At 33.8% G+C, this 27192-nt stretch overlaps 4 protein-coding genes across 4 annotated transcripts; 3 read left to right on the forward strand and 1 right to left on the reverse strand.

The window, feature by feature from the left end:
* The first annotated feature begins 2106 nt into the window (after nucleotides 1-2106).
* On the forward strand, nucleotides 2107-4573 carry LOC144848513 (uncharacterized). Its single transcript, XM_078705296.1, has 4 exons — nucleotides 2107-2144; nucleotides 2877-2943; nucleotides 3074-3698; nucleotides 3820-4573. The coding sequence occupies exons 2-4, from the start codon at nucleotides 2879-2881 to the stop codon at nucleotides 4333-4335; spliced, it is 1206 nt and encodes a 401-aa protein (XP_078561422.1). The 5' UTR covers nucleotides 2107-2144; nucleotides 2877-2878; the 3' UTR covers nucleotides 4336-4573.
* Nucleotides 4574-5640: 1067 nt separating this feature from the next.
* LOC144847470 (ankyrin repeat domain-containing protein 42-like) lies at nucleotides 5641-11601 on the forward strand. The gene is made up of 14 exons (XM_078703853.1): nucleotides 5641-5713; nucleotides 6114-6271; nucleotides 6405-6512; nucleotides 6601-6720; nucleotides 6823-6958; nucleotides 7412-7579; nucleotides 7762-7794; nucleotides 7905-8030; nucleotides 8232-8288; nucleotides 8431-8526; nucleotides 8677-8796; nucleotides 9072-9198; nucleotides 9897-10026; nucleotides 10378-11601. The coding sequence occupies exons 1-14, from the start codon at nucleotides 5707-5709 to the stop codon at nucleotides 10507-10509; spliced, it is 1518 nt and encodes a 505-aa protein (XP_078559979.1). The 5' UTR covers nucleotides 5641-5706; the 3' UTR covers nucleotides 10510-11601.
* A 2141-nt stretch (nucleotides 11602-13742) lies between these two features.
* Nucleotides 13743-14481, reverse strand: LOC144848453 (uncharacterized). The gene has a single exon (XM_078705183.1). The coding sequence runs from the start codon at nucleotides 14429-14431 to the stop codon at nucleotides 13754-13756; it is 678 nt and encodes a 225-aa protein (XP_078561309.1). The 5' UTR covers nucleotides 14432-14481; the 3' UTR covers nucleotides 13743-13753.
* Nucleotides 14482-15253: 772 nt separating this feature from the next.
* Nucleotides 15254-26960, forward strand: LOC144848523 (cytoplasmic tRNA 2-thiolation protein 1-like). Its single transcript, XM_078705310.1, has 13 exons — nucleotides 15254-15378; nucleotides 21069-21192; nucleotides 21463-21581; nucleotides 22339-22395; nucleotides 22855-22912; nucleotides 23206-23283; nucleotides 23508-23549; nucleotides 23985-24034; nucleotides 24263-24327; nucleotides 24427-24551; nucleotides 25831-25978; nucleotides 26212-26248; nucleotides 26570-26960. The coding sequence occupies exons 1-13, from the start codon at nucleotides 15295-15297 to the stop codon at nucleotides 26657-26659; spliced, it is 1077 nt and encodes a 358-aa protein (XP_078561436.1). The 5' UTR covers nucleotides 15254-15294; the 3' UTR covers nucleotides 26660-26960.
* The last annotated feature ends 232 nt before the right edge of the window (nucleotides 26961-27192 follow it).

The raw sequence follows: 27192 nt of genomic DNA on the forward strand, positions 1-27192 counted from the left end.
AATCTTCCACCCTTTATATGGAATCTGCATATGATACAACTCCCACAAGACAATTGCCAATGAGTATACATCCGATTTAAAGTGATCAATATCTTTATTTTGTTTCAAAACCTCTGGAGACATCCAACGCATATCATGTGTATGCTTCTTCATACCTACTGCTGAAATAACATTAGTGTTTTTTTCTGACAAATTGAAATCAGCAAGTTTAATAACATCTCCAAAAACTAAAAAACTTGCTGATTTTATGTTCCCATGTGTTATATTTTTTCCGTGGATGTAGGCAACTGCTTGTGTTGCCTGTTCGCAAAAGCTTAACGAAGATAAGCTAAGAAGATCGTTTGGTGTTTTATCTATAAATTCATACAGATTACCATGAATCGCGTACTCAAAAACTAAGCCTGTCTCTTTTCTATTATAGTCTATTGTTCCTAGTAGACAGATAATATTTCTGTGTTGTAGGCCTTTCAGCATTTCTACCTTGCTATCTGATGCAATCACCCTCTTCACAACTAATTCACCTCCAGACTTAGTACATGTTTTCAATACAACACTGCTACCTAAAGGTTGTCCTCCTGACTCAAAATCAGACTTGTTAAATGTTCGTAAAGAAGCTGTCATGTTTTCACATTACCTGTATACAGTTTCGGCTTAAAAATAACATGGAGTTTCTTGTTTTAATTCAGTTCAGTTGCCCTTACTGTTTGTACGGGTGTTATGTTAATCTGTTATATTAATGGACAAAGGTATATTTTTATAAATAATGCGTAAATTTTAAACTATTATGAAGTTTAAAAATAGAACATGGAGTTTCTTGTTTTAGTTCAGTTCAGTTTCCCTTACTATTTTTACGGGTGTTATGTTAATCTGTTATATAAATGGACAAAGGTATATTTTTATAAATGAATACAGTTTTGGTTAGTAATTTTATTAAACAATTCATGCGTAAATTTTAAACTATTATGAAGTTTAAAAATAGAACATGGAGTTTCTTGTTTTAGTTCAGTTCAGTTGCCCTTACTATTATGAAGTTTAAAAATAGAACATGGGAAAATTAAAGTGTCTTGTTTTAATTGTACGGGCGTTGTAAATCTTAAACTATTATGATTATGACTATTATTATATTAAAAATAAAATATTAGTTCAGCCTTACTGTTTTCCCGGGTTAATGTTAATATAAATGGAGAATCGGTCATCGTGTTTATGTAATATTGGCTGTCGATGATGAGTTGGACAATCATGGACCCATGGCTCGTCTTCATTGACTTTTCAACATAAAAAAATAACATTAACATTTAAAATGGTTGTAATCGTGGCCTTTTCAATTTGATACCATCCCTAAAGCTATAATTTCCACTAGGTCGTGATAGTGAGTTGACCAATAATGACAAGCGACAGTTTGAATATTCTATCGTGTGAAATTGCGATTTGTCAAATCGAAAAAAGACTGAACAGTCTATAATGTATTATAGGCCTACAGTCATAGGCAAAAGCTTGATACACAGATTGAAATATGTAGGCCTACCACATGTGACGACTTTACCAAATGTGTACGTACTGTGACATACATAAGATGCTTTTACTGGAAGGAATAAAAGCGACAAATGCATTCACATTATGTGTTACTAAGGCCTACATTTTGTGAGGGTGTATAATTTATAAATTTCACTTGTAAAATGACAAAATAAATGTTTAATCGCAACCAAAAATCGATTGGCTGGCAACCAATTTGTCTATTTTTCGCTTTACAGGTTTTTCGATAATTTTTTTTTTATTTCGATCCAATTTTTGTTCAAAGTGGATAACTATAAATGGCATATTAAAAAAAAAGAATTATTTTTTCAGGGGGACAATAAATCTTCAAACAAACAGATATGAATTGGAATATATCATTATTTTAAAACAGCATAGTGGGTATAGATCAATGATTTTATATAGCTTTACCTCACTTGTATAGATTCAATCCAACCATCAACATGTGTTGCTAGCTGTACGCGTAACGCATTTCCGCTTTCTTCATCCACACTTCCTTACGCGCGCGCTTGTGCCAAGGTAACGACGTTTCCATGAGGAACTGCATGACAACTAAACAAAACATAACTTGGATGAATTTTCAAGAGTGAACACGGAATCTACAAAGCTCAGTAAGTTTCTACTTATTGTGTATTATATACTACAATATAATGTATACTTAATTTAAATTTTAAATACTTCAATTCGTTTAGATATGAATCAGTTTAAAGCTTATAACAACAGAGACCCCTACTACTAAATAAAGAATCAAAACCCCGTCTGACTTTCTAGGCACACTTAGGAACACGTTTCACGTTTTGATTTAAAAAATCAAGCATCAATTGGAGTTGATATTGTTTAAAACATGTTTTTGTTTTGTATTTTAGATTGAATACTTTCTGTTAGAATTCTTTTTCTATTTAAACCTTCTAGAGGTAAGCAATATTTTAAATAATATTCATTATTTATAGGACATTTATTTGTATATGGCACAGAGATTGTATTATACTGTTTTATTCATAAATAGACAATATAGTTTAGTGCAGAAATAACTTTTTTTCAATGAGAATAATTAAACATTGGAATGCCCGGCCCTAGTCAGTTATTCAACCCCGCTCAGTCAATACATTTAAGTCGAGACTTGACATTGTTAAGACTAGACATGGAAGCAAATAGGCACTAGCCTGGACCATGGAGGTATGCCTGAACTAATTCCATCAAACATAACGTGTAAGCGTAAGTGTAGTTAATAGGGCATTTTGCATTTGTATATGGGGCAGCGGTCGAAGTAACACGAACCATACCAGTCTATCGTAACTTGAATGTAAGCCTACTGACATTCCTATGTATCCTTTTTGTTTCAGAGATGCCTGGAAGGTCCTGGAGAAACCCCTTTAAAACTTGGAAACCCAAAAAATGCTTTAAGAACAGGTATGTTACATACAGTCAATTCTTTTTTTTTTCAGCAGAGAAAAAAATAGTATGAAAATGTATGACGAAGTATAATGATTATTCTGATGATCAAAAATACAATAACGAAATATTTTTGTTTAATTTTCAGCCGGTCAGCCATTTCAGGCTTTTTCAAGAAATATGTCCTATGCTGTTTCTACAATGCTAACGATGATGACAATGATAAAACATCCTTTCAAGCCTGGTTGAGCGTACCACCTGCATTGAGAATAGCAATTATTCAAATCATTTATGGAATTGCTATTCTCACACTGCCCCAAACCTCGGCCATCGGATACGATAACCAAGAATTGCCATTTGGCATTGACAATGGTATAATAAGTGGATTTGCAAGAGATCTCCTTATTTTGGATGGACGCGTCTTTGGACGTAGAAACGGCGAACCTGACTCAATGTTAGCTCTTAACTGGATAAGAAAATGGTGCCTCCTGGACGTTATCAATAATGTACCGGCAATACCAGATGTAAGTGACAGTAACAGCCACATAAGTCTGTCTAGCCCACTGACCTCATCACCAAGTAGCAATCACCAGAACGATGAATCATTGTTCAGTAATACTTGGAGCAAACAAGACTTCAAGACTTCTCCAACTTCGGAACACTGGATAAAACGCATGTCACTTGAAATCCGGATAATGGATGGAAACCTTAAAAACCATGTTCAATATTTAGCATCTGATCGTCTGTTTCCAGCAACGAAGGATAGTCACCAGGTAGGTTGAATTGAATTTGAAAGGTTCAACACGCCAATCAAAGCTTTTGACAGATAATCTTTAAATGTTTTTATGACAGAAAGAAACATTATAAATGATTGTATACGTGTTTACTTTATAGATCGTACTTGGCACTGGTTCCTATGGCAGAGTTTTGCTTAATCGCTTTGGAGATTGTAATGGCAAACTTGTGGCTGTTAAGACTATCATCACAACAACCAATAAGTCTAGAAAATTCAATCGGTTCGCCGACAAGCTGGCAGTTTCCCTTGAAGCTAGAATAATGAAGGTGTTATCCCAAGAAAGTGACGTGTTTCCGCGGGTGTATGGTGTTTGTGAAGCAGTTACCTCCGACACACAATGGGCAATTGTTATGGAATTTGTTGGCGACTCAACATCATTCAAATCAACATCATTGATGAAAGCTTTAGCATCTGGTTCACCACATATTACCACGATTGATTGTTTTCGCATTATTTTTGACATCGCAAAAGGAGTTGAGGTACTTCAGAGGAATGGTTTGATTCATAATGACCTGGCGACTCGGAATGTTCTTCTTTACAACAAGGGTCCTCGTACGTATCTCTGCAAAAATTGTCGACTTTGGCTCAGTTTGCACCGCAGAAGCACCGTTTGATGTCTTCCAATTGAACAATACCGACAAAGCCGATGTCTTCGACCTCATGCAAGATCACCCGGAAAATGCACCAGAGCTGTATAACATCAACACACCACCGACCTTTGCCTCAGACATCTACAGTTTTGGTGTCATAATTGAAGGAATTGCCGCCAACAAAGCATTAATGCCGCTAATGGATATCAGCGGACCCTGCCTTCATTCCAGACCAAACCAAAGACCAGCCATCAAAGACTTAATTAATCACATTAAATTCGAATTTTTAAATTTCAAGAAGAATCAAAATTAGTATTGCTTTAAAACTTATGCTGTTTCAAATAATATATAATTGATCAACAAATAAATATGATTATCTATTTTAACCGAAGAATGTGTTATGTATTATTTATCAAATAGGAAAAATCTTGATACACAGCGTGAAATATATAGGCCTACCACTTGTGACGAATTTACCATAAATATAAATTGTGTACGTAATGTGACATACATAAGATGATTTTACTGGAGAGAATAAAAGCGACAAATGCATTCACATTATAGCAATTGTTACTAAGGCCTACATGTTGTGCAGGTGTATCTATAGGCCTATATAAATTTAAATAAGGGTAAAATTCGGTAAAATCGCGCTTCTAGAATGTTTACCCGATGGTATATAAAGTTGGTTCGGTTCTGATTTTAACCGTACCACCTGATGTAATTAAATTGAGTTAGATAATTAGGTATTGACGAATTTAGGTTCGATTTGCCACAAATAGGGGTGTTTTCCGATCGTGGTGAGCCTAATATAACTGTCTAATGGATGTCCATCTTGAAAATACCCGCACACAATAATACGATAATGCTTCGCATTTACCTATCATGATAACTTCGTAAGACCATGATCGTGCCCGAGAGCCTCACGCTAACCAGACAAACAAGATCACGTTAACGACGCCCCATCCCTCCCCCCCCCCCGCCCCCCGCCCCCTCATTACATGATTAAGATAATTGAACCTCTAAAAAAGGAAACCTTTAAAATAGGGAGAGGGGAGGGTCCGTGGACTTGATGCGGGCCTTGGTGTTCTATATGAACCTCCGGGAAAGTCGTCATTAACGTGATCTTGTTTGTCTGGTTAACGCGTGAGGCTCTCGAGCACGTTATTATCATGATCTTACGAAGTTATCATGATAATATGATATCGGGAATGATATTCATTAGACACCGTTGCAGCAGAGAGACGAAATCCAACCAATCAGCGCTTGGTTATTTATGGGTCATCGGCCACCCACCGGAAGAATAATTTCGGAGCATTATTTTTGTTGAGACAAGAGCGGGAGCAGCTAGGCCTAAGCCTACTCTAGTACGAGCTAAGTAGTATTCTACTTTTTAAAATGCCTGGTAAGTATGCGTTTTCAGCTTTCAATTAGCCTTTTTATCTAATTTGCATTTTATTAAACTAAATATATCTAAAATTGATATTTATACCCGATTTATTGTATTGATAATTGTGTTGTCAAGGCAAACGATCAGTAGGCCGTACCTTGGTAACGGTTGAATGAGAGTTTTCTCGTATAAAACCGCTATGTCGCGAGGCGCGCCTAGGCCTAGCTAAACATATGGAACGCCAAAGTGCACAAAATGTATACTGCCAGTGCTTATTCATATAGGTCATTAGGCATGAGTCTATATACATGTTATTAGATTTTAATCATATCAATTACAATACTATTATTAGCCTACTAAGCCTATCTAAAAATTAAACAAAAATATAATAAAAATATTCTTTTTTCATTTCCAGTTGGTACAAAGCTAAGCAGTGTTCACGAGGCTGTCCGTCAGGGAGATGTGTTGGAACTTGAGGCAATGGTCAAGCGGGGAGCAAGTATAAATGAAGTCGAGAACACAAAAGACAAATTTACACCTATACACTGGGCTTGCCATACTGGTAGCTTGGAGGTATGATCACTCACAAACTACCAGTATTTATTAAACAAGTGTACGAGTTCCTCCCTAAAGTTTGAATGCTTATCTCCAGATAACGAAATCGTAAACAAGAATTCAACTGATCACATTACTCTTGTTTTTACAGTGCTTGCATTGGTTATTGTGGCATGGTGGAGATGTGAATGTTACAACTCCACAAGGATGGAGCCCATCACACATTGCTGCCATTCGAGGACAAGAATCATGCATTCAGGTAACCCCTACAGATAGTACACAAACCTGAATTACAACATTAATATTCCTTTCAAATTTCAACAATAACTTGTTTTTTCATTCGTTAGGCTTTATCTGCTAATGGTGCGAACATGAGCAGTCGAGACCAGAGAGGGAGCACTCCAGCCCACTTAGCATCTGCTCACGGTAACTCCTATACGCTAAGCTCTATCCTGAGAGCAGGAACGGTATGCAGGCATTCATCTATCATATCTTAAGCATCTAATAAAGTAAAATGATCTCCTTGCACTAACATACCAGAAAAAATGACTTGTGTATTGTTATAATAGGATCTGGATGCTAAAGATTTAAATGGCTGGACTGCTGTACATGTTGCATGCTACCATGGGAGGCTTGGCTGCTTGCAGTTACTGGTGAAGTGGGGTTCCAGAACTGATGAAGTTGACAGCAATGGTAACACTCCAGGTATCGCAATTGTATTCATTTACAGGGGTCGTGTAATAGGCTGTTAGTAGACACCAACATCTAATCATGGACTCAATTAATAAGCTATATCTACACTATCAAACAAGTTTGAAAAAAAAAGTGTGATGCGCCCAAATATGGTAGTAATATGCTTAAATATGGTATTGATATGACATCATCATGTCCCGATATTTACTCGTTTCCTGAGCTCAGCATTTGCTGGGTCCAGAGTCGAGGCTAGGCTATGCCTATAAGCCCCTCTTGATTATTATTATTATTGATATTATGGGCACATCACATTTTTTTGTCACATAAAGTGATAGTGTAGACAGAGCTTTAGCACAAAATAAATTATGCTATGGTCTTCAAATGTCAAATATAGTTCCCTGTGTACCTAGTTAGTCCTATACCACCAGCTTTTTTTACCCTTCTGTTTCATTCTTTTGCCTACAGCTCATTTGGCAGCAACGGAAGGTCACCTCCCTTGCCTGAAGTTTTTAGTAAGCAGCGGTAATAGCATCAGCCAGACGCTAGGGGCTAGAAACGACAATGGAGAAACACCTAAAACTCTTGCACAACAGTTCTACAAACAGACTTGTATTGACTATATCAATGCTGTAGGTAAGAATGGTATAAATTTAAACAGTATTTTTTATTCCTGTTTTTGCTATTTGTAGTCAGACACTTTTTTCATTTCATTTATTTGCTGTTAAGTTGAACCCGGTCCTTCAGATTTGAAAGAATATTATTAAATTTCAGAAAACAATTTATTTTAAACTATTTTTATTTTAATTTTCATTTAGAATGGGAAAGAGACCATCCTGAAGATCAAGAAAGTAAGTAAGCAGTCATTTCGTAAATTCCTGGTTCAAATCCTCTTTTTCTTCTTTCTTTGAAACCAATTTTGCTTATCATTTATTGGTGGTTTGTAACTTTATGTTTGCAGACCTTGCATTTCCAGCACACATGGCAGCAGCACAAGGCGATGTAAGCCACCTGCGTATGCTAATTGAACAAGGAGTTGTGAATATTAATGAGAGGGATGATAAAGGCTCTACACCAGCTCATAGAGGTTAGAGGTTCTTTCATTTGTTGTACATTTATTGTTTCAAAGTTTCTAAGAACTATCATAATTTGTTTGTTGTTGTTTTATTGAGATTTGGAATGCTTTAGAATTTTAGATTAACTTATCATTGTAGCTAGGTCCATGGAACTGAACGTTATTTCTAAACTAACCTTTTTATTAAATAACATCAATCTCTCTTTGATGTAGCTGCTGGAAATGGACATCTCCAATGTTTACAATGGCTTGTGGAGATGGGCGCTAATAGTAAGTATCTAATTACACACAATACATTTACATAACATCTTTATGTTAGATAATCTGTGTTTTCTTTCTACTATGGCCACCAACCTTCCCCACACCTATAATGAGATTTTAACCTACATCTTTTTTCTCCTCAAAATTTTAGTTCACATACAAAACAGTGGAAATGAGACACCAGCCGATGTTGCAGCTCGTTTTGCCCAGCTTGCGTGTGTTAAGCTACTGAAAGGAGATAATTCAGGTATTGTTAATTTCTTTACTATTTAAGTTATTAAATATTTTATATACTGAACATATATATTGAAAACTATACCTTCTTTTTCTTATATCTCATTAGATCACATCTGAATCAATGTTAAAATTTAGTTTTTTATATATATTTTTTTATAAGATTCCGACCAGGAATTGGATGAAGAAGCTAAGGAAGAGAAGTTAGCACAGAGGGCAGCAGATCATGGCCTAGAAGGAGACAACGTGAAGCTTAGCAAAGCTCAAAGAGAAGATGGAAGAGGTGAGTTGATGTCATCTCATTCTGAAATTGAAACGTAATAGTTTGGGCAATGCTCAATGTGTGTCCCTCTGAACATCTGTTGATCTTTTCTTAGTCAGGTTCTAGATTAAAGAAAAACATTTTGGCACACATGACATGCCATACCTAAGCTTATGCTGGAATTCAAAAAATTGTATTTGGCATGAGTGTTGCTATAGGGAGTTTGTATTGTCTAGTTTTCGGTCTGTGATATGATAAAGGGACTCTTTTATGGTGTATGATTTTGTTTTACTTAGGAAGAGCACTCAAGAGAATTGAGGAGCTAGAACGATTACTTGGAATCGCAAAACAAAATTATAACCAACTTGGAGGAAGACTTGAAGCCGATCGTGAATTGATGCTTAAAGAAAAGGAAACTGAAAGGTAAGGTGACAGCGTGAATGATGTCATCATTATATAGGTAGAAGACATCAGGTAGATGATATCATACAGATAGGAGTGATGTCATCATATAGGTAGATATTGACATCATCAAACAAGTAAATGACATCATCAAACAGGTAAATGACATCATCAAACAGATAGAATATATATTATAATGCATTTGTGATTCAATTGTTAAACCTAAATCTGCTTTTTTATTTTAAATCGTATTTCATTATTTATTCTTTCCTACAAAAAGACGTCCTTCATTCAGGTATTTTTATTTGTTTGCGTGTTCAGTCCCTGTGGCTTTTTCATACGTTTTACCTGCTGTAGAGCTGTAGTAGCAAAAAAGTAGCCAGAGGTTGAAAACACATATCAGTGCCTACCATGTTTCCAGGCCGAAGTGAGATTAAGTTACCATACAGTAGACCAGGGAAGGATGAACCCTCTTCCCTGCCTAGACATGCTTTTGTTGTGTTTCTGCTTATTTTATAAAGTATATGAATTCACAAGTTTACATAGCACTTGCCCAGACATTTGTTCTAAGCAGGACCCGTTCATTTTTTGTTAGTTACTATGTATGCTATTCTTGCATTCACAATTATTTGATTATTATTTTTAATTTACTTTAAATTTCAACGTTGATTATTACTTTTAATTCATTGTTTTCAACATTAATCATTGTCAATTAACAGCACAATCAAAGAATTAGAATCACAACTTGAGTATGAACGGCTGAGACGAGAGAAACTGGAATCGCAACTAGATGAATGCCGTGCTGAAATACAGCATCTTAACACGCAATTGGAAAAGACGAGTGTAGTCGTAAGTGGTCTTCATCATATTCATAAAGCCTGGATTACTTGGTGGGGGGGCTAAACCGGCTTTAGCCCCACCTAAAATTTAACAGCCATGTCTTTTTTAAATAAAATAATGGCTATTTTTATCATTTATTATTTATGAAATATTTAGCCCCCACTAATCTATAATGCTGGATCCGCCCCTGATTGTTCGCTTCTTAAACACTAAACCCATTTTTCCCAATTTTTTATCTGACCCCTGGACTGAAATCTGGATTTAGTGTGAATGCAGCATAAATTGTTTACATTTATATTTATGTTCTATTCATTAGGTGGTGTGAGGATTTATGAAATTACAGTAATTTATTTATTTTAGAGTGAGGAAGAAGTAAAACCCAAGAAGAAGACTAAGAAGAAGTCACGACCTTCATCAGCTGCAAAAGAGGGTGTGTTTGTAAGACGGAATGTCAGCAAACCTCCACCAATGAAAAACCTTGATTTGTTTTAAGAAGAAATGGTGAAAAATAAAAAGAAAATGAAATTTTATATAGTGGAGAGGAAATTTAAATGTAGTTTAAATTAAGTAATGTTATGTTGATATAAAGTTTGCGGTACAACACGTATATATGCATAGTTCTGAAAAGAACTGTTCCCCCTTCTCACTCCTGACGACGATCGAAGAAAAATGTTTGAAACGTCAAGCAACTTAACAGTTCTTTTCAAATCTATATTTTCTATCTAACAAACAATATATTAATGTTATGTTATTGTTTAAGTAGTGAGTATAGATCGTGGGGTAGATTTTTGCGGCTTGGGTCAGTTTCCTTTGACATAGCTGTATTATTGGTCACAAGCTGTGTACAATAAGATATTGGAACTAAAGCCTGTTTTCCTGTCGACGTTATTCGACGCTATCATCGTTGATCGTTAACAGTTCAAGACGATCGTTTGAAAACGATCAAGTTGAAATGATAACCATAGCGAGTACCTTTTCCTGTAAATCGTTAACATTTCAATGTTTACGTAGAAGATTGCCGATTATTGTTAACGATAGCGTCGAATAACGTCGACAGGAAAACAGGCTTTAACTAGCCATTATCACATTTTCACATGTATAAATGACAAAGCTGAAGCTGTAGAAGTTAGTTCTTCAAATGATTTACTTGTTTACTGCGAGTCATGTGCCTAAATAAAAGTAAATGTGTGCAATAGAACAGATTGTTTTTAGCTTACTGTTATGTAATCATTAAAGTTTGGTTCCCTCTAGGACGCATCGCAAGCGAGTTGACCAATGATAAGCAACACATCGAATAATTTATCGCTTGTTATTGGTCAAATCCCTTATGTTTATTACGTCGTTGTGTTGCGTCTCTAGTGTGGAAACCGTGCATAAAGCTTGGTTCCCACTAGAACGCAACGCAAGCGAGTTGACCAATGACAAGCAACACATCGAATAATTCATCACTTGTTATTGATCAAATCCCTTACATTGCGTTTCGTCGTTGTGTTGCGTTTCTAGTGTGAATCACGCATAATAGTTGTAATTGGTTTTCATTCATTATGACTTTTAATAATAATATATTGCATATTTATAATAAATTAGCAAATTAAAAATACTGTTTAGTAGCTATTGATTGTTGCAAAGGTTGTTTTAAATATTGTATAAATCATGGCGAAGTATAATTAAATACAGGTATAGTAAGTAATGTTGTGAACGTTATTGTATATATGCAGGGTTGGAGTTTGCTAACCAAAATCGAGAAAAAAAAATCGTTTTTAAAGCTCAGTCTACACTATCAAACTTTATGTGACAAAAAATGTGATGTGCCCATATATTGACATGATCATGTCATATCACTACCATATTTAAGCATATCACTACCATATTTGGGCTCGTCAAACTAGTTTGATAGTGTAAACAGAGCTTAACACACACTGATCATCTTGCACATTACTCAACAATTACAACTTGATAAACAAAGCCATACTTTTAAACTAATTATTGTATTTCACGCTACTTCGTCAATAAAAACAAACAATCAATTGTTACATTATAGAATAGTTATATCCGGGATTCGAACCCACGACCATGGGATTGTTAACTACCAAGCTGCCTGTATTTTCCTTAATTCCATAATCAAAAATTTGTCACCGAAACGTGAAACAAAATTAGCTTAGCTACGATAGATTTACTAGCATATGGCAAGGCGACTTGGAACCACTAGGGACAAGGATTTAGCTAATATTCCGGGCAATACCCTCGTGCACGTGGTCTATTTTCTATCGCACGTGTTTAATTTTTGTTATGCAAATTACGAGGTTATGATCTCGCAATAAACAAATGGCATTTTGAAACAACGCGTTAAAACTATATCACTTTGTTATACTTCAGTATTAACTGTATGTCTACTGTACAGTCTAATATATTCCAATCCAGTGTAATCAATCTGTTGATAGTGCAGCATTTTAGGCCTAACTTTTTTTTTCTTTATGAAAAGGTAGAAAATACTTTACTTTACGGTCTTTGCAGTCTCATAAAATGTCAAGATATAGGCCTACCGAAATTCGAAATGCCACAATCGCATGGACGCCGCTGTCTAAAGTGTCTACACTAGTTTGACAAAAAAAACTGTGATGTGCCCAAATATGGTGATATACCCAAATATGGTAGTGATATTACGTCATCATGAACACAGCACAGCACATAAGTTTGATAGTGTAAACTGCAGAAATTATGATACATTTCATCAAGACAATTGTGATGCGACTATTTATGACACCCATGAGGAAAACGTTATAGAGGTCATTGACTTTTTACGACGCATTATTTTTTCCATTTAAAAGATAACAATTAATCAACATAAAATATTGAACCGTAGGATTATTGTAATTCTTTGGAGAGCAATCATTTTCTTAATTATTTCTTGTTGAAGATAAGATTAAAGATATAATAACTGTCCCCCTGAAAAAAATAATTTTCCAATTTAATTTTTTTTTTAAATATGTAATTTTAATGTCCATAGGCCTAATGGTTATTCACTTTGATCAAAGTTTGATTAATTTTTAATGTTTTAAGTAAGTATACATACGCGCGACAGAGTCACCCCATCACCCAACAACCATTCAAAATAAGATTCATTACAATAGAACAATAACATTAACGTTAATATTTTTAATATCTCATAACTCATCACTATGTCAATTTACATTATATTACAAATTAAAATATCTAAATTATGGGAAGAATTTATATCAAAATGATAATCTACTGACCTAAGATGAGACGGAGCCTCTAACTACCACAACGAGACTTAACATTTTAAGTGAAAAATGGCAAATTCATAAGACATTATCAATAGTATCTTTATCTAAAGTAAAGTTTTCAACCTTTGTCTTATTTTAGTTAAAGGGTTTAACGTTGAATTACGTTTGAGCAACGTTTCTGCTCATACTTTTCTTACGGTACGTTAATTGTTATATCACCCGGTTCTCGGTACCGTATCAAATTCTTCGAGTATCATAGGGAAATTCCCTAATACAGAATAACATGGTGTTTCACATATATCATGGACATGATTATCAGGTCTGCTTTTTTATATCTTTAAAGAAGAGTTGCTCGTATTTAATAATTATATGGTTCACTTTCTCATCAAATTCTCATTCGATGGTATAATGAGAGAATGTACCTGGAATTATATCCTAACATTGTCCGCATTATTCAAAATAATTGTCTCCAAAATTGTCTTTAAAAACTATACTTCGTCTTTCTTGGCTGGTTTAACTTTTAAAAAGGCGCTCATTCTGGGATTCGTACAATGAGAACAGGAACAAATACCAGACCACGAGGAGGGTGTCATTTTGTGTGGCGAGGGTAACGGCGTAGGCCCGGGAGTAGGTTTGTCCAATTTAGCGGAATAGCGTCCTTCCGGAGCTGAATGTGGTGACTTCTGAGGCGACAAAGATGATCTGCCTAGTGGTGGTGGACGTGCGATTATTGCTGTTGGATGCAGAATGGGACTCACTCGCAATCGATCCGTCGGCATCCTCTGGGGCGGTAATCTAGCAGGATGTTGTTCTCTCTGCTGATGATACACTTCGCCGAGTAACCGTTTCAGTTCCTCCACGTTGTTGTTCAACATTACGATATAGTTTCTAGCTATCATCAGTGTTGAAATCTTTGACAGCTTCCTAACCGAAGGACCGTGGGCATACGGCATCACCTCCCTCAGGTTGTCTAGCGCTGAGTTCAAATCATGCATTCGTTTTCTCTCTCGACTGTTTATTTTCATTCTCAATACATGCTGATCTTCTTCGGATAGTGCATTTTCTTTTTTGTCATTTTCACTTTCAGATCTTGTTTTGCGTCTTACTCTATATGGCTCTTGATCAAAATCACAAATATTAACAAATTGTTTCCTTTCTTCTGTCATATTGGAAGAAACGGGATCAGCTTCCCTATCAAATGCAATGTGTTGCTGTTGCTGCTCGACCATGGTGGTTCCAAACTCAGGCTTAGACATCTGCGAACTTATTTTGCCCCGCTCTTATTATTTCCAAGGCCTACTATCATCAGCTATCATGCAAAGTTAAAGTGAACAATGTCCTCCTGTTGTTGCCGTGCGTTTAAATAGTCTCTGTAATCTTCGCCCCTGGCAAAATTTTAATAAAGAAAAACTGAGAATCACAAATCTTCAATCCACCATAGGATTTGTGTCTGTCACAGATTTTCAATCTATTGTTTAAAAATAATTATCCGTGACTATAGAGAAAACAGGCTTGTGATTGGGTCAGGAAACTTATAATACGAGCAACGCATGCGTACGACGTATAGGCCAAAGTGTTGCCATATGGTGAGATAATAATATAAAACAAAATAATTGTTAAGAATGTCCGCGATTAAGATTTTTGTTTTGTACATAAACAATATACTGTTCAACTCTGATTATATTCACAACAATCAAGCAATGATAATTTGTGCCTTTGTAGTATATTTTACAAAAAATTATAATCACAAATTGGCTACCAATAAAACGAAAAAAATGTAATAATAACTTAATTATTACATTTTATTCGCTTAAGGCCTACTTTTTATGTCAAAAAATAAATTACGGAACGCCGTTTATAAACTCCTATTAGGATAATAGACTATTTTTAAATTGTATTTCATTTTTCCTGTACACAGTGTTACATTACGAGTGCAGTGGGAATAGGGTTTGCAAATTTGGAACATTCTGCCAATCTTTTGATTTCACAACATATCATAAGCAGACGACGCGTCTTTTGACATGTGTATATGAATTCACAAGCAAATACTTGTAAAATGCCGGTTTCTTGTGGATTGTGTGAAAAGAATGCAATTTTAAAACGACCGAAAACTGTAAATATACATAATTTATTTGTCAGTTGTTCTTCTCTGACTAAAAATGCTATATAGGCCTACCAAATCTCAATTTATTATGCCTAGCTAGGGCTAGGCCTAGGGGTAGGGTAGATGTACCAGACCTCGGCAGGTTACAGGGAAATTCGTTATTTACGTGTGTTTTTTAAAAGCATCACAAAATATTTTTTGGTAGAGTTTTTAGTATTTATATAAGTAGTAAATACAGTGTGAATTATCAAATAAATATTTATAATTAACAAACAATAATAACAAATGTGTTTTTATTTATGTACCAAACCTCGGCATGTGTGTGCCAATCCTCGGCATACGCTGCCCAAGCAAGCCCCTGGAATTACGCGCGAGCGATTGCGCAATCGATCGTCGATGAAATAGCAGGCCTAGCTAGGCTAGGCCTAGCCATGGCCAGATGTGAAATAAATGAGTCAAAAAACAGCAATATTAAATTTATTTTACCAACAATTATATTTTGAATAAAATTTAATAAACAACATTGCAAATAGTTTAATTTAATTAGTTATTTCCGTTAGGTGCCGAAGTCTGGCACATATCATTAATTATCTACCAAACATCTTAACACCCCTCATAAACCCTATATTTTTTCATTGGTTTGAAAATGGAATATTCTGGAATGTTGCTACACTACAGTAGGAGCCTATTTCAATCCCAGACGTGTCCCTCGTGTGTAATTTTTCATGCCCTGGAACTTTAAATGGAACAGTCACGTGTTAGCTCATTGGTCTATTTTGCTGAAATGTCACTTCCGGTTTTCAGGTTTCAGTTTTTATGGCTACTGGCAGACATGTTTCGCTGGTGTCTAGTAAACGATCGGTGGTTTATATTTACCACCTATAAATAAAGTATATTATACGTTAAGATAAACAAAAAATATCAATTATTTAATTAATTATAACTAATATAAATACAACCTGCCGAGGTTTGGCACATTGCCGAGGTCTGGTACATCTACCCTAGCCTAGGCGGGCTAAGATGTGGGTGTGAGAAAAAAAATTACTACTAGGGGCCTAGGTGAGAAATCGAAAATATAACAGTGTGGTGCGAAACTGCAGTAGCGCTGGGCTAGGCTAGGGTAGGCCTAGCCTCTAGAACTAGGCCCTACCTCTCTCTCCTGAAACCTTTTTAGAGTTAAAGGTAGATAACATGATATTAAATAACGCAAACGTGGTTTAATATACAGTAGGCCTAGGCTAGGCCTAGTATATAAATATTTTTTAAAAAAATGCATGAAATATATATTCCAAATTGTTTTTAATAAGAAGTAAGAAACCGTCAAATTGGGCTTATATATAGAGATTGATATGATTGGGTTTACACTTACTAGGCCTAGACCTATATTCCTAAAATACATGATTTTTTGTTCATGATTGCAGATATTTGAGAATATGTTAGAGAACTGAGAGCGTGGTTTAATTTAATTCATTTCAAAGAAATATCAAAGTCCCTAATTCATAATTCCATTCTGTGTTCCAAAGAGGGTGTGATTGAATTATAAGATCCTGAACAATATGTGTAATCAGAGATACAAACACAACATACTCATTATAGTGTTTGTTAAACAGAACTGCATCAATACAACGTATAATCTCATTAAACATTTAAATATTCAAAGAATAGGCCAGAATGTAGGATTAAATGTGCATTGTTTTTCACAATTTGTTGAAGTATTGTTATAGAATTAATGAGACAAACTCAAGAGACAAATCAGACTATATTATTGCATTCTCTGTATTCAATTACAGATAGAAATGTTTAATAGCTTACAGTAGTTAGTGTGTTTGTTTAAAAAAATTACTTTAAAGTATGCTTTTGTTTGCTACAATTATTGTCTATTGTTTATAATAGAAGTAGGGATAAGAGCCTAATAATCCGTTTAGTATTGTACTTTCACAAATTACTGTGTAAGACAAGAAACATTAGATTGCTGTCTCTGAATTAATGTATTCTTGTCAATTTTCAATGTTTTAATCAGTGGCATACACAAATGCCTGAGCCCCTTGTTTATGCACCAAAAGTGGCCCTCCAACGCTGGAGGCCTCGGACGTTTTAAGCCTTTTTAAACATATTTCACTGACCACAGCTACAATCTCCATCTTTCTTAAGCTCTGTCTACACTACTGTATCAAACTAGTTTGACAACAAAAGTGTGATGTGCCCATATATGGTAGTGATATACCCAAATGGGTAGTGATAATATGATGCCATCATGTCCATATTTATATGGGCACAGCACAATTTGATAGTGTAGACAGTGCTTTATGATATTTTATAGAGCTCTAGCCTAGTCACATCATCACTCACTGTCTTGATGAAATTAGGCCATTGAAATATCATTGAGTTATTATAGTAATTATAATAATACTGTTAATAATAATATTTATTGGTTACTCTCCTTTAAAACATAGGAACACTCTCGTAAAAAGAGGTTCGACACATACAAAATGTTTACAAAATATAGTCGTACAGTAGTTACAATATATATACAGATACAAAAAGTTAATAATGGTTCACAATTACAAAACATCAAGCAGCACAAATTCTACGGACTTATTAACAGTAAAAAAGAAAAAAAAAGAATTCATATTAAAATTCCCTATTCAAATGTTTTTCAATATATAAAATATCATAAAGCTCTGTCTACACTATCAAACTTATGTGCTACTGTATGCCCATATATTTTTATTTTATTTTTATTACACCTTATTTATAAAGGGTGACCCTAAACAGTGTATGCTGACAATCGAGAGGCCCTCTTGATGACAGTGGCTGTGTGTATACTAGTACACCGGGGTAATCCCCTACTCGTCTCGAAAGATGTACAGTACATGATGACGTCATATCACAACCATATTTGGGCATACCACTAGCATATTTAGGCACATCAAACTTTTTTGGTCAAACTAGTTTGATAGTGTAGACAGAGCCTTAAACCATAACTTTCTCTTGCACAGAAATTATGTCAAGTGTGTAAAGATAGTACAAGAGACCTGCATCTGAGACTTAAACATAGACAAAATACTGTAAGAATCCCTTAATGCCTACAGTATTTGCCCACATCTGTTTGACCAATTCTTGCTTTGTGTTTACCTATTCAGGCACCAGCCTAGCATGTGTCCTACCAATTTAATAAAGCTTAATTCTTTTGAGTTAAAAGTAGAACAAAAGTTTCCCTATTGGCCTGAGTTTACACTACTTATTCTGAATCGCCTTTATATTGATTTTTCATTCTAGTCTGAGCATAAAGTGTGCACTTGCGCGCTTGAGCGAACGCAATGAGAAATTAATTGTTGGTTTTAAGCGTAGCATAAAGGATAGCATATGTACTGTGTATGTTGTGTGGTGTTATAATACCTCTATTTATTCTTGATTAAGGAGTTTATAATAGAAATCATATTTGTACCTGCTGTTGTATTTTTTGCCACCTTTCACGATATTGTTCAGATTAGAATTTAATTGTTATCATTACATTATGACGTACGTCCTAAGCTCATATTTAGTCTCTGTATACTTAGTAGTGAATACTACATGGTCTATTCTGAGTACTTGTCAAGTGCTGCCTTCACAAATGTGTACTTATTTCCATGATAAAACAATATTAAGTTATTTAATAAAGAGTTAATGTGGATTAAAATATAAAGGCCAAGTTTTCATCACACTTGCTTTTTCTTTTATAGTATTAGTAATTTTACCATACAATTGATTACATAAGCAATTTTTTATGGAAAATATCACTTTCCATAAAAATTCCTATGTTGCTCAACTAGTTTAACTGTTTACCTGTAGTTTTAACTGACTGTAAGGACCGGGGTAAGGACACACGAATTGTCAACATCATTCGCTAAAGCATCAAAGGCATTTCCAAGGGTAGCACCCCTTTTTTGACAACTAAAATTAAATTATACTACTGTACATTGGATCCACTCTTACTTAATTAATAAAAAGCCTAACTATAGTCAAAGGAAATTGGCATTATTTATTTTTTATTTGTTTAAGACCATGTACCTTTTTGAGACCGTTTCTCCCATGCAGAACAAATAAATTGTATGTCATAATAAAGTTATCTTCATTTCAAAGTTATAAACAACTTAGAATAACATTCCTAGTACGGCACAATAATTACACAATAGTATACAAATTTTGCGCAACCTAATTATACCTTCAATACTAATGGAGCATTGAACTGTAATTGGAATAACAACCAGTGTAAAATGAGTACTTAATTGTATGGTCTCTAGTTGTCTTGCATTGAGAAATCTATTGTTTAGCTAATTGAATTAAGTATCTGATCATTGAAACCAGTAATTTAGATTCTGGCAACACATCTGCTAGTTGTATACTGTGCAGAATTGTTGAATACAGAATGAATATGGTAAAAGAGATTTAAGAGCTGGTGCTGAAAATGGTTAAATTGGAGTATAGTTTTAGGATTTTATTCTTAAATTTTTCCCATCTTGTTTTATATTCAGAATTAGATCATTAGGTCACTTGTTTGGTATAGGAGACAATAGCATTTGTGGGGAGTGAAAAAGAAATTTTATTGCATAATTAGAGTCTTTTTTCCACTAAACCTGTTCTGGTGGTAAAACAAGTCTTCTCGGATAAGGACTATAAACCATAGGTCCAGTAGTGTACACAATAATGCTTTTGTGCACTTTTAAAAATGGTCGCTTCTTAAAATTCATGTCTCGAGATGAGTCTGGGGTTACCGGGTGTACTAGCTCATACAGCCTCTGTCGTGTACAGATGTACTGGCACCATAGTTGGCATCACTGACATGAGGTGACTATTTGGGGAGAAGTATCTCAGGCACTATAAAAACAAACGTTATCATTATGATATAAAACTTCATTATCAATTGTATGAAATCAAGTGGATGGAGTTTCCTCAAAACATCTGTTTAATTAAACAGAATTACAACATGTGATGACCCTTGATATAGAATAATTGGTCCACTTAAACTATCATTGGTATTAACTCTAAACATTAAAATTGTTCAAGTAGTAATTGTAATTTTCAAAAATATGTTGTTTATGTGAGTCATCTTGTCGGACGAGTTCTTATCATCTGTAGTGGAAAAATTATACTTTCTAGGGTTAAAATTAAATGCAATAACCCTTACAAAACTGTACATACATCAAATATAAAATAAATCTTTAAATTACATGCATTAATTACGATAAAAATTACAGGCATTAACATTTACGAAAAAAAATAATGTATAGTTGGTCTACTGAGTCTTTACATTGTCAAAATTATCCAACATAACTTTAGCTAAGTGTAAAGCTCCGTCTACACTATCCAACTAAGTTTGACAACAAATGTAGTGTTATGTGCCCAAATATTGTAAAGCTCTGTCTACAATATCCAACTAGTTTGATAAAAAATGTAGTGTGATGTGATGATGATACCAAATATGGTAGTGATATTCCCACCAAAATATGGTAGTGATATGACATGATCATGCCTATATGCCTATATGGATACATCACATTTTGTTGGATAGTGTAGACAGAGCTTAAGCATAGGGTTAAGATTATTGTTTAAATCGCTTTATTGCAGTTGTGTGCAAGATACCATTATGTAAGATCCCGTACTATCTAGTTGTGGACAATTTCTAATTGCAGGTTAAATTATTCATATTACTATTTTAGGGGGATGCACTCTGCAAAGACTGCTTCTATCATGCGTTTGAAACCGAAATTCACCAGACGATAATTGATGCAGAGTTATTCAAGCGTGGAGAAACTGTCGCAATCGGTGCATCTGGAGGAAAAGGTATTTTTGTTTTACTTGTAGATTATTTTTAATTGAGTACTGTATCATTATTATAAAGGATATGGGATAATTCTTTGTTAGTATCCACTTGAAAATAGTTTTGTGACCTGTTTAATTTATTAAAACTTCCATGCACAATTTGAGCATTATTCAGTCAGGGAGAAGCTATACAACTCTCTGATTTCAAGTTCACTCTATCCTTTGATAAATACAGATAAAAGTAAAAAGGCAACATAAATAGATCTGATAATGAAATGATTTTTGTTTTAGATTCCACTGTGTTAGCACATGTAATGAAGGTGTTGAATGAACGCTATGACTATGGTCTAAATTTATTCTTGTTGTCGGTTGACGAAGGTATTAGTGGTTACAGAGATGATTCTCTTGAGGTGAGTGGTTTTAATAATTTTCTACTTGATAGAGGGCGACAGCTGCTAATTCAAAGTTACAATAAAAACATTTTTTATAGCGCTTATTGCACAATGCTTCTAAGCGCTTCTAATATTACCCCGGTCATTTTTAAAAATCAAACATGTATAGAAACATACTCCCATATTGCAGCTAGTAATCAGCGCAAAGTTGTGTCTTGATCTAAACCGGGTACCCATTTATACACCTGGGTGGAGATAGACAAACATTAGTAAAGTGTCTTGCCTAAATATACAAGCAATGCGGTGAGAGTTGCTTTCGAACTCATGATCACACAATCAGTAATCCAACGTCCAATACTGCGCCACACACGGTTATAGTATAAAGTGAAAGCATTGCTTTGCCATAGACCTTTGTAAATTTTTGATGAGGTACAACTAGTGTGCCTTTGTTTATTTTCTAAAGCCTTGTGTACACAATCAAACTTTATGTGACAAAAAATGTGATGTACCCATAATGGACACGATGATGTCATATCACTATTATATTTAGACATATCATTACCATATTTGGGCACATTACACTTTATTTGTCGAACTAGTTTGATAGTGTAGACAGAGCTTTAGATGTAGAATATGAAATGTCAATATAAAAGGTGCTAGTAGAGGCCTACTGTACTAACCTAGTTACATACATTAACTGACGTCTCATTTTGAACCTTAAAATATCATCCTATTGTTTCAGAATCCTGTTTATGTTATTCTTTCCTCATTTCAGACAGTAAAACGCAATCAACAACAGTATGATCTACCATTGAAAATTGTTTCTTATGAGGTGTGTTATTATTCAGTACACCTATTCCAGGATTATAAAACCAATTGTTAGATTGATGAGTAAATTATGTTATTATTAATTTTTTTAAATTATTAATATTAATGCATTGATTGACCGAGCACAGTGGGACCATAATCACTTAGCCATAACATCGGCAAGGGTTTGAGGCTCACTCGCTCCATGATTCTGGTGGTAGAACGAGTCTTATCGGATAAGGACTATAAACCATATGTCCAGTGTACACATCTAGCTCATGTACACTTTAAAGAACCTAGTACATCTTTCGAGACGAGTAGTGGGTTACCCCGGTGTACATCACAACCACTGATCATAACTGAGCCCTCTGGGAGACCAGTCTCTGACAGAGGTCGCCCAGTAAAAATAAAATATTCCAATGCAGTATCAGTTTTAATTATTGTTCTTGTTTTAATATAGAATTTGTGTTGGTTTTATTTGTAGGAATTGTATGGATGGACAATGGATAAAATTGTTGAAAAAATTGGATTGAAGAACAATTGTAAGTAGAATCATAGATTTATTATTTCCAGCTCCAGATATGTCCAGCCTTATATTCATTATTAGTATTATTATATATTTGTTTAATACTGTACCTGAATATAATATTGAATTTTCTATGGCATGTTTGAGTAGAATCGATGAATTTCGTTTTATTAAAATCATAATCAACACTGACACAATATTAGAGATACTTTTTTAATGCTACTGTATCTGTAGCCAATTTACCTCAAAAGAAACTTAACCAAGTTTATTTTTAGCTTAGCAGTTTACCATTATTTGCTATCATTGCAGGCACATTCTGTGGTGTATTTAGACGACAAGCCCTTGATCGGGGTGCAGTGCTAGTGAATGCTGACAAAATTGTGACGGGTAATTTTAACAAATTATTTGACAAATACATGTATTCATACTATGCATGGTAAAAGGTAAACCATGTAATGTGGGGTAAGGCGCTCAATAAAATAATAGTTATTTATTAGGTAGTTATTTAAAATTTAGTTTGTGACCAGAGTCCATTAAACACTATACAGTAATTTACAGATTTTTTCACTTTTTAACTCTTGATAATGATTTTGAGTTGTACTTATTTTTAGGTCACAATGCAGACGATATAGCAGAAACAGTTTTAATGAATAGTAAGTATTATTATTATTATTATTATTATTAATTATTAATAACATAATTTGAGAACAATTTTAAGAACAATAGATAGCCCTAGTTGGAGATACCTTTAAAAATGTGTTGTCCTCCTGAAAAAGATAATTCTTAAACATTTTTCTTGAATATGCTATTTTAATCTCACATAATGTAGTTATCGACTTTGACCAAAAATTATTTACCTGAAAATAGTCATATTGATTGGAAGTCAATGGGTTTTTGGTTGAATTTAACCATTTATTTTTTCTTTTTATAAGTGAAAACACAATTTGTTTGTTCTATGGAAATGATTAACATTATTCAAACTGCGAAATAGCCTATTCAAAGTCTTTTTTAATTAATCTTCATTTTTCATGTTTTTGGGGGACACTACATCTTTAAACAAATAATGAATTGCTTTTTTTGTTTGCCAGTTTTAAGAGGAGATGTTGCCAGATTAAGGAGGTGTACTGCAATAACGACGGTGAGTACTGATTTTAACTGATGTAAAGTATTATTAAAGTACTGTAATGTATATCATAAATAGAGGGCAGTAGACACTCTGTTATGTTATTCATTTGTATGCCAATATTCCTTTTCTTGAACTCCACATTTATACTTAACTAATTATTTATAAAGAAATATATTATGTATTAATTTTGGAAATCAAATATAACAAACAAACAGAACAAAACTCATTTTTTATCAACAGGGTAATGAAGGATTTCTACCAAGATGTAAGCCTTTTAAATATACTTATGAAAAAGAAATTGTAATGTAAGTCAAGTTTTTATTCTGTTTAAATTTACAACAATATACAACATAAATTTCACTTAAAGTTGATTATTGTTTTATTTCTTTTAATTATTTAATTAGGTACGCATATTTTAAGAAACTAGATTACTTTTCAACTGAATGCATTTATTCTCCAAATGCGTACCGAGGTCATGCTCGTACATTTCTAAAAGATTTGGAGAAAATCCGACCAAGTACAATTATAGGTAAGATAGTAGGAATACTGTACTACAAGAAAAGTTCATTCATCTCATTTCATTTTCACATTTATTCAGTTAAAGACCCCTTCCCTGCAATTTTGGACGTTTTTTGGAAAATAATACATATATATCACTTTAAAAACATTAAACCATGTCATTCCTTGTCTTAAATGTACGTTTTGTGGTAAATTATGATAAAAAGTGAGAAACAATGCACTACCTAAGTAGCTCGCGGCGATCGACCTCTCGTGGACGGTCTTAGGCCTAGCCTAGCTAGGCTTAGTTTTGTAGGCCTAGCTGGTAAACATCGGTAACGTACGAACATCGTACGCTAGCTATATACCTAGCCTGACGTTGTATAGTTGCTGCATTAATTGTCTTTCTATTTTTGCCAGACTCCGTTGATACAAATTGGGGAAAACCCGGTATTTTCGCTGAAAAGTTAGGAGTCTTCCATTTGTTTTGGCCTCACGATCGATCGAAAAGTGGGCGAATTACAGGTGAAAAACAAAAATATCAATCCGCGCGCAATGCATTTTGGGATTTATAGCGGGCCGCTATAATTATTAGAATCGACTATTTTTCACATTTTAACCGTTTAAAGACGAAAAAAGTTATCGCAATAGGACCATATAGTATTATTTTTACATTAAATATAGTTTGTGATCTTAAATTAGATCTAAAAAACGTAGGGAAGGGGGCTTTAAGAATAACTGGAACCCTCATTAGAAGCAAAAGCTTGCCTCATGAGGACCCCAATACATATGATACATGAAAAGAAAATCCAAAACAACAAACAATATAATACATTTAAAAAAAGATACAATATTAAGCATGGTAAAAAGATTATTATTAAGTAATTAGATAGATGGTTAACAAATTGTAATAGTTAAGGAATCTAATAATATAAGCACTCAAAACAATATGTATAAATATGTTCATTTCAATCCATTGAGCACAGTGAAAAAATTAACTGAGCATTATAGTATGTTATATATTATAATAATCTGTTTTTCTCAATATATTATTTTTATTGAGAGCCTGCTATTGAAGAATTAATAAACAGTATACTACAGTGAGAAATATAAATAATAATAATAATTTATTCTTTGATATACAAAGACACGAACTGCTGTTAAATGACTAATGATGATGAGGACAAATTAGCGAAAAGACATAAGAATACCGAACTGGACTAACTTTCTCCAAAATTGCAAAAGGTTCGGAGTTTATCCAAAATATAAATGTTTAATTTGACATCTGTTTTCTATATATTAAATTTCAGATATAATTCATTCTGGTGAGAGCTTATCGATAAAAAAAGATGTTAAAATGCCAACACAAGGAACATGTAACCAGTGTGGCTATATCTCCAGTCACACTATATGCAAGGCATGTGTGTTGCTAGAGGGCTTGAACAAAGGACTACCAAAGTATGCCAACTTAAAATCTTAAAATGTGAATGCTTATTCCATGTATAAACCAACATTGGTCTGGGAATAGTATTTAGTGGAGCTTTGCCTAAAATCATATTATATTATACATATAAAGCTGTTTATTTATGTTTACTTTTTATATTACACGTATATATTTATATACTGTATACAGCGCCTTTGATAAATTGTTTAATTGGCGCTATATAAACTTCTGTTATTATCTTTTTCAGATTGGCTATTGGAAAATCACACAAGGCTAGAAAGAAGGTAAAGATAATACACTAAGTCAATATATTTTTTGATTAATTAATCCGAGATCATGTATATACAGTTATTTTATTGTATATACAGTTATTTTAGTCGATATTGCTCTGCCTACTGAATCAGTTGTTGATGTATATACTGTTGTATTTTTATCGAAATGAATTTATGAAATAAGATAAATGAAATTAATGAATTCTAGTTGCATGGAAGTTATCAACAGCTTCAAGAACAACAAGAATATTAAAATAAATATTAATTAAACATTAAGCTAATGTAAATGTATTTTGAGTTATTATAGTTTATTCATGTGTGTTTTTTCTTTAGCTTGGACTTGGATTATTACCAGTGAGGAGGAAGGAAGAAAAGTTTCAACGACCTACAGACAATGTTGTGAAACAAACTGCAGACTTTTAACACTTTAAAAAGTCATAATAAAACTAATCTATAAACTAGTTTTTACTGTTTTCTAGTATCATGATATTTTTGGATGTGTTTTAAAACATTACAATTTTAACATGGAAAATAAAGTATGAACTATTTATATAACTTTGTGTTCCCAGTTTGGTTAATTTTTTTTTTTGGTATGAATCTCAAATAAATTGTTATACTAGTTGGCTACTGGTGGCTACATTTTCTACTCTGTTATGAGTTACCATTGTTAAAATCATGACTTTAATTAATTTTAATAAAATACAATTTTAAGCAGTGTATCATATTTTTTGAAATGTGTTTTTTCTGTTCTAATGCTACGGTTTTTTTTTGTGCCAATTTTTGTATGAATAAAAAACTGTTATATTATAATATAACCAATGTCTGATATGTTTATTTATACTGTTATACTAGAATTGCGCCAAAGTCCATCGTTATTTGTGAATTTATCTAGGCATGTTATTAGCCAAGCCAAGTTAAAATTAACTTTGACCAATCAAAACTCAGGGATAGTCGAT

Source organism: Antedon bifida, chromosome 7 (assembly GCF_963402885.1).
Source record: "Antedon bifida chromosome 7, ecAntBifi1.1, whole genome shotgun sequence".
Taxonomy (NCBI): domain Eukaryota; kingdom Metazoa; phylum Echinodermata; class Crinoidea; order Comatulida; family Antedonidae; genus Antedon; species Antedon bifida.